The 11,217-nt window shown below is 38.2% G+C and overlaps 1 protein-coding gene across 1 annotated transcript; it reads left to right on the forward strand.

Annotated features, from left to right (window-relative positions):
• The first annotated feature begins 6,847 nt into the window (after window positions 1–6,847).
• On the forward strand, window positions 6,848–9,670 carry LOC117957442. The gene is made up of 11 exons (XM_034893179.1): window positions 6,848–7,046; window positions 7,506–7,612; window positions 7,808–7,936; window positions 8,037–8,082; window positions 8,200–8,271; window positions 8,387–8,444; window positions 8,548–8,658; window positions 8,875–8,949; window positions 9,030–9,113; window positions 9,254–9,328; window positions 9,477–9,670. The coding sequence occupies exons 1-11, from the start codon at window positions 6,983–6,985 to the stop codon at window positions 9,529–9,531; spliced, it is 876 nt and encodes a 291-aa protein (XP_034749070.1). The 5' UTR covers window positions 6,848–6,982; the 3' UTR covers window positions 9,532–9,670.
• The last annotated feature ends 1,547 nt before the right edge of the window (window positions 9,671–11,217 follow it).

Consider the following 11,217-nt stretch of genomic DNA (forward strand, 5'->3'; position numbering starts at 1 on the left):
AAAGAATCTACTTTCTTGTCAGCTTTTTAAAAGAACTATCAACATTTTAATGAATGCTCAGGCCTGATCATTTCATTGGGAGAATTTATAGATTATTTTAGATATAATTTCATATATATTTGAAAAGCACCCATGTCATTTGCCGAAGATCTTTTCTCACTATGCTTACAGCTAGCAGCAAATTGAGCAGAAAGAACAAGCCACTATTTTCCATGTTAGAGGTCATAATGATGTCTTTACAATGGTGAGGTGTTATAAAAGTACAATGCAATGGAAAAGGTTACCTGATAAGACCTGGCGCCACAATGTGTGGTGTGTTTATTTTAGTTTCAACCTGAATATTTCAGGGTAGGGTGACCTTAGCTACCTGCAGCTTTTCTTTGTTGAGCATGAGGTGTTTTTTATTCAGGGATCTGGCTCTTCATTTTTACCTGTAAACACAACACACAACACATTGAAAAAGTCTTTTCCAGGCACAAGGATAAAACTGACAGATTTGACCTAGAATCAGAACAAGTGAGTTAGACTTTGACATAACATGCTTCAATAAAACAAGCTTATCTACCAGAACCGAGACAAGACACGTTGTCGATAAAGATACCAAACCACTTTGTTTATATGTTGCGGGCTGAAGGATCAGAGATGTCTAGTGTGTGTTTGTGTTCATGTTTTCTTCATAACCTGCCGGCTACTGAAGGCAGACTGGAATGCAAAAACAAGATCCGGAGAATAAACACAATAGTTAGGACCCGTGATGTGTCAGTGATGACTGAAGTGGAGAGGAGGGAAGATGATCCTGGGTTCCAAGGTCAACAGCCTAAGCTTCCCCCTGCAACACACACACACACACACACACATTCACGTGTTGTGGTAACTGTATTGTTATTCGATTCTTACGTACGATTTTTCGGTTGCCTACTATTGCATACTTCCAGCTAAAAAACATTCAAATATCAAAATGTTTAGCTCTTTAAGGACATTTGCGAGGGTATTGAACTTTTCTCCACCATTTTTAGTTTTTTACATATTAAAGTTATGTCTTTTGACACTGAAAGTCAGTGGAACAATCTTTACATCCTCTTTAGGCTTCTACCACTTCTAAATGCTACTCCTCCCACATTCTTTCATCTACAGAATTATATTAGAATTATATTGTATTCAAACTATAAACTATTCACAAAACCTTCAACTATAAGAAAAAGATTCTGTTTTTTTTAAACATCTTTTACAGTTTTTGTGTCATCAATGTTTAGGTTTACTGCTTCTTTGGGATTTTTCTGTATTTTTAAGGGATACTCAGTGTGTTTGATGTTACATATACAGTGCAGAGGAATACACCACTTATACGTCAATTTTGTCTTTTCCATACTATTACTTTTTGGATTCCTTTTTTTCGACATACTATGCTATTACTGTTTTAAACATGAATTCTTTGGTGGTACGCTGGCGGAGAGGTTGCTGCCGCCAAAAAGCAAATAGCAATTTGCCACTGCAGAATCGTACCCATGTTTGATCCCCTGTCCAGGCTGGTCCTTTTCATGAAGATTCTCTCGATATACTAAACTTTGACTTTTTAATGGCTTGTTTTTGTCAACATTTTATTTGAAACATTCTATACCATGATCTTTTGACGTGCTATACTGTCATTTTTTTTTTTTTTTTACTTTACTACGACTTTTTAACATTCAACTTTGACTTTTTTAATGTATGGTTACTATGACTTATGATAACATTCAATACTATGACTTTTTCTGAAATATTCTGCTATGAATTTGTTATCACCTTTTTGACAGATACTGTAGATAAGACTTTTTTAAATACACTATACAACGATCATTTTTATCATTCTATCCTCTGACTTCTTCTGATGTACTATACCAGGACTTTTTAATGGCTTTTGTTTATCATTCTATACTATGACTTTGTCACTTTTTTGACATACTATACTATGATTTTTTTTTATATACTATACTAAAGCCTTTTTGATATATTATGGTATGATTTTTTAATAAATATTCTATACTATTACTTTTATGACATACGATTATATGATATTTTTAAACCTTTTTGTCCCTTTATTTGACATACTATACTATGACTTTGTAATCACTTTGTTTGACATATTGATACCATGACTTTTTTTAAAACACACTATACTATGATTTTTTTTTTATATACTATACTAAAGCCTTTTTGATATATTATGGTATGATTTTTTAATAAATATTCTATACTATTACTTTTATGACATACGATTATATGATTTTTTAAAACCTTTTTGACCTTTTATTTGACATACTATACTATGACTTTGTAATCACTTTGTTTGACATACTGATACCATGACTTTTTTTAAAACACACTATACTATGATTTTTTTACGACATACTATACTATGACTTTTTCATCACTTATTTTCAACATACTATATATTCCATGACTTTTTTAACACTATTTTGACATACAATACTTTGACATAATATGTTATTACTGTTTTCAACAGAGATTATTTGATGGTACACTGGCACAGTGGTTACCAATGCTACCAACATAAAAGTAGGCACTGCAGTCTTTCTCTCTGGTTCTACACATAGTCCTTGCTGGCCCTTGTCATTAGTTTTTTTTTTGACATACTATACTCTGAATTTTTAGTACCATGACGTTTTAATGTCTTTTTTCGACATACTACGCTTTTACTTTTTAATGGCTTTTTTCGACATATTATAGTATGACTTTTTTTCACTTTTTTTCAACAAACTATACTTTGACTTTTTTCAACATATCATATTATGACTTTTTTATCACTTTTTTCAACATACTATGCTATGGCTTTTTAACGACTTTTTTGTGACACACTAGGCTATTACTGTTTTCAATGTAAAATTATCTGTGGCACACTGGTGCAGAGATTACCACTGTTGTCAATAACATAAAACAGCAACATGGGTCAGATTCTGCAGGGATTAACCAATTACCAATTAACCAATTACCTTGATGATGTGTCTCAGTAAGGTACCAGGGCTATGACACTCAAACACCTGGGCTACATGGCATGCAGCCATGTTAGTGTTACTAATTTTCCCTATGCTTTTCTGTGTATAATGTCAAAATTAAATGGTCAATTTTTGTATCTGTATTAATTAAGTTAGGTAAGTGTGTTGACATTCTATTCTATTCTATTCTCCACTCTTTAATTTTTTAGGTGAGTGCCTGATCATCTCTCTGATCCACAGCACATAACTTACACATAAAGCTTTGTTTATTTAACAATAGAGCGCAGCCAAGTTTGAACAGCTACAGAAGCGCTGGCTTAACAAAGCATGACAGTGACATACTGACTTAACTGACATTTTACAACGCTGCAGCAACTCCCCATTTACAAATCCCCTGTCCCCTAAAACTCCAGTCAAATTATCATAGCTGAGGAGAGACAGTCTTGGATTCTGCTGTGGCTCAAAGAAAGCATTATGCACAGAGAGCAACTTGCAAACTAAATTAAGCAAAAGGGTAATTTTTATGTGAATGTTGCATACTTTCTCATGAGTCCACTTATTGCGTTGTGCATGCCGGTGCTTGTACATGTACTTGTTTATGTGTCAAAACAAATGGAGGCGTGTGTGAGTTGAGTTTTGTGTGTGTGTGTGTGTGTGTGTGTGTGTGTGTGTGTGTGTGTGTGTGTGTGTGTGTGTGTGTGCGTGTGCTGTGTGCTGTGTGCATGTTTATGTGTGAGGCTACAGAAATGACAGAGGACACGGTATAAAAATCCGGATTGTTTCTAAGGGATTATCCTTCACAATGTAGGGCTTTATCAGAAGGCCTGAACTGCTGTAACAAGACACACTCACCCTGGGTTTGCCCAGCCAAAAACTGAGACTTACGCCAGCCAACGAATCATGGGGGGGGGGGAAATGAAGAGAATAAAGAAAAGAAACACAAGGGGGGAAACCATGGCAAAGAAGAGCAAAGAGCAGAGAGAGAGAGGAAGAGATGGCAGGAAAAAAAGAGGAGTGAGAGGGAAAGTGGGAGAGAAAATCGAGTAAGGAGAATGAAATGTGCAGAGAAAGGAAGAACAACTTTAACTGAAGGCCGTGCTTCAAACAGAGAGTTTTGTTTTCTGACAGAGATCCGTCTCAAGAGATTGAGCTGGAAAACAGATTAATAGAGGCTGTCCAAGTTGCTCTCTGATATTGCACAACATGTGCCTCAGCACCCTGTGAATAAGAACTGCTGTGCATTAGACTGTGCAGTGTTTGGACGTGGCTGTTGTTGCCTAATGTAAATCGTGTAGCCTCACGAAACCTTTATATTCAAATACTGATAGTGTGTCAGGGGTTGGTCTGTTTGCAGATATCTTTCCAATCTTTAATGTTTGGCTCTGTGGAGAAGAGGTGTTTTTGAATGGGTTGTTTGAATGGGTTGTTTTATTTGCTTCCTTTTATAAGACTTTCTCAGCAGGATCAGGTTTCTGTGCCCGGGCTGACCAAGCTCTGTAAAGGAGAGCTGTGGTTTTTGAAATGAGGGAGAGATTTGGCTGCTTCGGAAGGGGCTTTAAAATGTGTGTTGGAGGTGTAGGTGGAGTGTGGGTGTACATGTAATCGTGTGAGGCCCTACTCCAAGCACTCATGAAGAATATTCTATTAGATTAACTTATTCACTTTTTTTGGCTGTTCCTTTCTTTTTTTATGTAAATGCCATAATGTAACCACATAGCATGACTAGATGTTTATGTATTACTGAACAGAACACATCAAGATCCCCTGGGTGACCTTGGTAAAGCTCAGTTCAATCTGATTAGTGGGTATATATTTCTCTATGAGTGAGTAGGTATGCCAGTGTGTGTTGATGTTGCTGTGCTTCCTGTGCTGGCACAATGTAGATGTCCCTTTGTGGTATCCAACCTGTGCCAGTGGAGGTTTCATGATTCATACTGAGCTGACTGGACGAGACAAAATGTCAGCAATGTCAACAGTGCCAGCACGATTTGCTGTTCTCTAAACTCATTTCTCCTTTGGTCTTGCCCTCTGAATGAGGGATTATGCTTATTACCATTTTACTATTTTACCTAGTGTCTTGAAGATTTTCCTAGTCATGGTTCAATCCTTTCTAAGGTTAGGGGTTTAGGGAAAATGTCATGTAATTGCCTGTGGTGTTGTTCTCTGCTTGAGTAGTATAACGTGGACATTTTTTATCCATAGAGAAAGTTTAAAATACACACTGTCACGGTGTGAATATGATATTGTTTTCTTACTGTAAGAGGAGTCACTCCTGGCGTGTATATGCTGTTTTGGTTGGCGTCAACTTTCTACCGGGTGTATTTAGCAACCGTCGTGGAGCTATGCAAATTCAAGCCAAGCAGGGTACTGAGTAGCCAGAACTATTGTTTCAGAGCTACTCAGGATTCTCAGGGTGTTACTTTGCCTAAGCTTTGACTCCAGAACTCACACGCTCTGAATAGCGTACCAAGTTTTTGTTTCAAACTTGGCTTTATAATGGTGAATTGTGCAAACTTTATGGGGGTTAATTTAACCCTGTCCTTCTTTTGTTCATTGCAAATCTTACAAAACCAGAGCCAAAACTCTACCTTTCAAGCTCTACTACCCTCATCTAGCCACATGGACGGAGAATGAGAGATAGAGGGGGTGCATTGAGACTGGAAGAGAGCTGTTTATCTCTCATCACCGCACTTATGAGCGGAACAAGAAGGCAAGAGTTGAGACGGATGAGGCGAAGACTCGAAAGCAGCAGAATTTTAATTATTTACCCTAAAAGTCCTGTTAAGACTTGCTGGAATTTACTCCTTTCAGAACTAGGCGCGTAGTGTTTGTGTGGTTGTGGGCTGTTGGACATGCATGTTCAGAGCTTTGTGTGTGTTTTTTAGCCTTTGCTGCGTCATTGCTACTCTCCTCTGTTTATGCAGAGTCTCTGGGGATATCGAAAGGGATGGTAGGATACCCAAGCCTTCCACTGTCACTTGATATCTATAGAAAAGGGATCAGATGATTGAACATTTCCACACAGCTTTCCACCAGGGGAGCTGAGACAAGTCCAATCACTCAAACATCAGCAGTCATTCATGCTTATTTGTGATGCTGTCATTTTCATTCAGTACAGGTCTCGCCAAGAAGTGATCATGGTTGGTTAGTCACATTGAATTGGTTAAAAAGTCAAACTGCTTGGCCTTGATTATATCTATTCCCCCACATCTAAGCCAATGTAATAATTATGTTTACGGTGGAATCCTGAGAGTATGTTTTGGATGCACTTCTTTTGCTCGTTACGCTGGTGGACTATTGAATTGTAAGAGAGCTAGAGAAGGGCAAAGGAGAGGCACAGAGGGACCGAGAGGAAGAAGACGGAGTTGAAGAGATAAAGAGGGCCCCATATTGAGTGACACAGACGATGGTCTGTGTTTTCTCGGTGAACCAGAGAAGATGCAGTGTAAATGAAGCGTGCTGCAGAATGGAGGCTTCTGCTTTAGCCCTGCAGTGTGTGTGTGTGTAAAAAGGGAAATGACAAAGGCCTCTTTGAGTACTCAGTGGTCTTTTTTCTCCCCTCTGTTCTCTGATTGTGAATATGTCAGGGTTACTGCTATCCTCTGTCCACCACCCATCACCAAAGACAACACGAGGATATACTCAACAAAAACATGTATCCACCTGGTTAAAACATCCGGCCACAACCCACTATTCATACTGGGCTGCAGGATGTGCTTATATAAATTCTCATCTGTTTCAAATTCAAATCCGGATTTGAATTAAAACCCTGTGGCGATTTGTGTCTTGTCTGAAGAGGGAGGTCTGTTCAATGTGAGTCTCTGACCCGTGGGACGAGGGCCTCCCCTTGTGTTGACCGAGCACAACTACAAATTCATTAACCTTTTTTTTTTTCATATGACTTCCGTCATTTAATCTTTTTACTTCCTTGTTTAAGTTTAGTTCATTTGAGATCGCTTAGAGTAAAGTATCTCCTTTCATTTGACCAAATGACCCTTCAACCTTTTCCAATTGGCATTGTGATTGTGTTATTTTGTATCAGCATAACACAACGTAAGTAAATGTGTGTTTCACTTCTGTTATTTCTGTTTTTTAGGGTTCATCGTTACTTCTGATTACCGTGAGTCTTGGTTAGGCAGTTTTGCTGTCTCATTGCTATTTTGAGATATTTATAGAGAGCCAAAAGTTTGTTATGATTGATTTTCAATTCAATTCAATTCTACTTTATTTTCAGTATCAAGTCATAACAAAAGTTATCTTGAGACACTCTACAGATAGAGTAGGTCTAGACCACACTCTATAATTTACAAAGCCCCAACAATTTTTGTAATTCCCCCAAGAGCAAGCAAAAAAGGAACAACTTCCTTTTGGGAAGAAACCTCCGACAGAACCAGGCTCTTGGTAAGCGGTGTCCGACGGTGCCGGTTGGGGGGTGTGATGCACAGTAGCAACAACGGTCACAAAAAAGATAATGGAGCAGCCTTTGATGATGACAACTTAATTGTTTTACAGAATGCCCTCCAAAAAACATATCCTGCAACGACGTTAAGATGGCCCAGGGATTCAAGTTCTTATATCCATGTCCTGAGGGAGGAGAGATTTCTGTGATTGATAATAAGGTATTTTGATTTACCTTTACACTCTGTAGTAATCCTTAGTTTTGTTTTTAGAAGTCTTTATAATCCGTTACTATGTGTGTTTAAAGAAAGACACACAGGGAAGAGGATAACAAACAAAGCTGAAAGTTTGACAAGGAGGTTGTTTTATGTTGTGACTGCAATCAATTTAAAGAACGCTTTTTAATTTCCCAACAGACTCTGATTGCTCGCGCTGTGCTTGCAATTCAGTCGTTTAGTTATTTGAATGAAGTGATGAGCATGGACAACCATTCACTTGTTACAAGAGACTGCAGAGAACTGCGAGTAGAATGCATATTTCGGAATGTGAGTCACCCTAAATTTTAATATATACTTATATGAATTAAACCAATAAAACCAATTTACTCTACATTCTCACAATATAGACTTTGACTTTGCTTTTTAGGGAAAGAACTTTGTGGAAGAAATCTGTGTGGATTATAAAATGACTGGTAAGGCAATGCGTTGTACTGATTTACTGCTGAATCTCATCTCACATTGCTGATCAAAAATGCATACATATACATCATAAACATGAAATTTAAAAATATCGTATTTACCTTAAACAGAGAAAGTGAAGAATCCTGATTCCGATGATTCACCAACACCACAGAACCTCCGCAGAGAGAAGGTTTTTTTGAGTGAGTTATTATAGTGCCTCACAACATATTTGTTGGCAATGGTATGAATTCATTTGCTGCAAAATAACTCACTTATTCATATTTGATGATAACATGTTTGTATTTTGTCATCCAGTCGGTGGGATAGTGCTTGTCTTGGGCATCATTGGTTGCTGTTACATTTATTGTAAAAAGTGAGTTCTGTTCTTGTTGTAATAACAATTAACTGTTAATGTCATTTACACATTTACTTGTAGTCTTGTAATGATACAGAAAGGTTTTCGTTTCTTGTGTCAGGAAGCAGTGTGGTGCACATGCGGTTTCTGGCTTTTTCAAATACCTTAAGACTCGCCCTTGTCTCAGAGAGGGGATTTCCAAGGCAGAAATGGGAGAGACAGAAGAAACTAGGTCAGTCTTACTTTTGACATATGTTTCAACTGGCGCTGGTGCACACATAGATACACTTCTGTCTTTTAGTTTTAATAAGTAAATCCACTTCAATGCATAAATGTAACGTTGTTCAATGGTAAAATAATTTAGCTTGCCAGAAAATCTCTAGAGAAAAAGTAAAACAGGTAAACTTACTTGCTGAATGTAACTTTATGTTTATGTTGTCCCTTTAAGACACCTTGGAGGACGTGAAGTCCAAAAGGTCACAGTTGGTGATTTGGACACAGCACAAGCCAACACTGTCAACAGGTGAGCTAACATTCAGAAGCTGCTCTAAGCATAGATTGGACAAGGTGAATACATCTTCCATCTTTTCTTTGTCATTATAGGCTAAGTGAAATATCTGCAACTTATCCAAGTGGAAGTGGTGAAAATGATATCAAGCAAGATGACAAACTTGGAAGTGTGCAGAGGTTAGGCTGCCACGTTAACAGAACATCTTCATAGTCTCTGACCTTGTGTTGGCCTGTTTGTCTAAACCGTCAAAGTGTTTTTTGAATAGCAATTGGAAGTCTAGACTATAATCTGCTAAAAGCCATCTTTGTCTCCATAGTATTGATCCCAAGACTCCTCAATCCTTTAGACTGGACCGCAACTTAAGCAACGAGGGACTGCAGCCCAATAATATGTGAGGATGAGAATTGTTTACTTTTCTTGTGTCTGTAGCCTATTTTCCTTTGAGGACTTAGGTGAAGTGTCCCTTTAACTGGGCAGGTAGTGAATAGGATTCGTCAGAAGAGATTTAGTGCCATTCTTATCTAGTATTTGTTTTGCAGCGGAGACATATGTACCCCTGACAAAACCTATAATCATCAAACCATGAACAGGTAAGCTTTTAGTGTTGGGTGGATTGTCTGTGTTTAATATTATTATGTTGTTGTTTTTTTATTCAGTCAACACTCTTATTTAACAAGTATTTTATTTGTCTGCCTCAGGAGCTTAAGAGATGATCCAGGAGGAGTTGTTGAAACAATTTAGATATAATACTGTAAATGTTGGATGTTTATTGTTTTGCATTACATTCATGTGGGGTGAGAATATTTGAGGTGAGAATATGTCCTGTTGAAGATGTATGTATGTATGTAAAGTATGTATGTATGAATGTGTGTGTGTGTATGTATATATGCATGTGTGCGTGCGTACATGTGTATGCATTTATGTATGTACGCCTTTATGTGTGTATTTGTATACGTATGTTTGCCTGTGTGTATGTACATGTGTGTATGTACAGTACAGGCCAAAAGTTTGGAACCACCTTCTTATTCAATGCGTTTTCTTTATTTTCATGACTATTTACATTGTAGATTATCACCGAAGGCATCAAAACTATGAATGAACACGTATTTAGTATGCCTTCAATTTGGAATAAATCCCCAACAGTGTCATCAGCAAAACACCCCCACACCTTCACACCTCCTTCTCCATGCTTCACGGTGGGAACCAGGCCTGTAGAATCCATCCGGTCACCTTTTCTCCGTTGCACAAGGACACGGCTGTTGGAACCAGAGATCTCAAACTTGGACTCATCAGAACAAAGCACAGATTTCCACTGGTCTAATGTCCATTCCTTGTGTTTCTTGGCCCAAACAAATCTCTTCTGCTTGTTGCCTCTCCTTAGCAGTGGATTCCTAGCTGCTATTTGACCATAAAGGCCTGATTCACGCAGTCTCCTCTTAACAGTTGTTCTAGAGATGTGTCTGCTGCTAGAACTCTGTGTGGTATTCATCTGGTCTCTAATCTGAGCTGCTGTTAACTTGCGATTTCTGAGGCTGGTGACTCAGATTAATTTATCCTCAGCAGCAGAGGTGACTCTTGGTCTTCCTTTCCTGGGGCGGTCCTCATGTGAGCCAGTTTAGTTGTAGCGCTTGATGGTTTTTGCGACTCCACTTGGGGATACATTCAACGTTTTCGCAATTTTCCGGACTGACTGACCGTAATTTCTTAAAGTAATGATGGCCACTGGTTTCTCTTTACTTAGCTGATTGAATTCATGTTGTGGCTAGAACCAAACAGTTGTCCAATAGGGCTGTCGGCTGTGTATCAACCTGACTGCACAACATAACTGACGGTCCCAACTCCATTAATAAGACAAGAAATTCCACAAATTTACCCTGACAAGGCACACCTGTGAAGTGAAAACCATTTCAGGTGACTACCTCATGAAGCTCACTGAGAGAACACCAAGGGTTTGCAGCACAACAAAAAAACAAAAGGGTGGCTACTTTGAAGAAACTAGAATATTAGACATGTTTTCAGTTATTTCACACTTTTTTGTTAAGTACATAATTCCACATGTGTTCATTCATAGTTTTAAGGCCTTCAGTGATAATCTACGATGTAAATAGTCATGAAAAGAAAGGAAACGCATTGAATGAGAAGTTGGTTCCAAAATTTCGGCCTGTATATACATATACTTTTGTGTGTGTGTGTGTGTGCGTGTGCGTGTGCGTGTGCGTGTGCGTGTGCGTACATGTGTGTGTATGTTTTATGTATGGATGTATATATATGCGTGTGTGT

The sequence above is a fragment of the Etheostoma cragini genome, chromosome 15 (assembly GCF_013103735.1).
Source record: "Etheostoma cragini isolate CJK2018 chromosome 15, CSU_Ecrag_1.0, whole genome shotgun sequence".
Lineage (NCBI taxonomy): Eukaryota > Metazoa > Chordata > Actinopteri > Perciformes > Percidae > Etheostoma > Etheostoma cragini.

Coding starts and splice junctions, on each gene's coding strand:
- LOC117957442 (XM_034893179.1), top strand. CDS start 6,983: ATGACCCTTCAACCTTTTCCAATTGGCATTGTGATTGTGTTATTTTGT. Junction 7,613..7,807: donor TTTCTGTGATTGATAATAAG/GTATTTTGATTT, acceptor ATTTCCCAACAG/ACTCTGATTGCTCGCGCTGT. Junction 8,272..8,386: donor CAGAGAGAAGGTTTTTTTGA/GTGAGTTATTAT, acceptor TTTGTCATCCAG/TCGGTGGGATAGTGCTTGTC.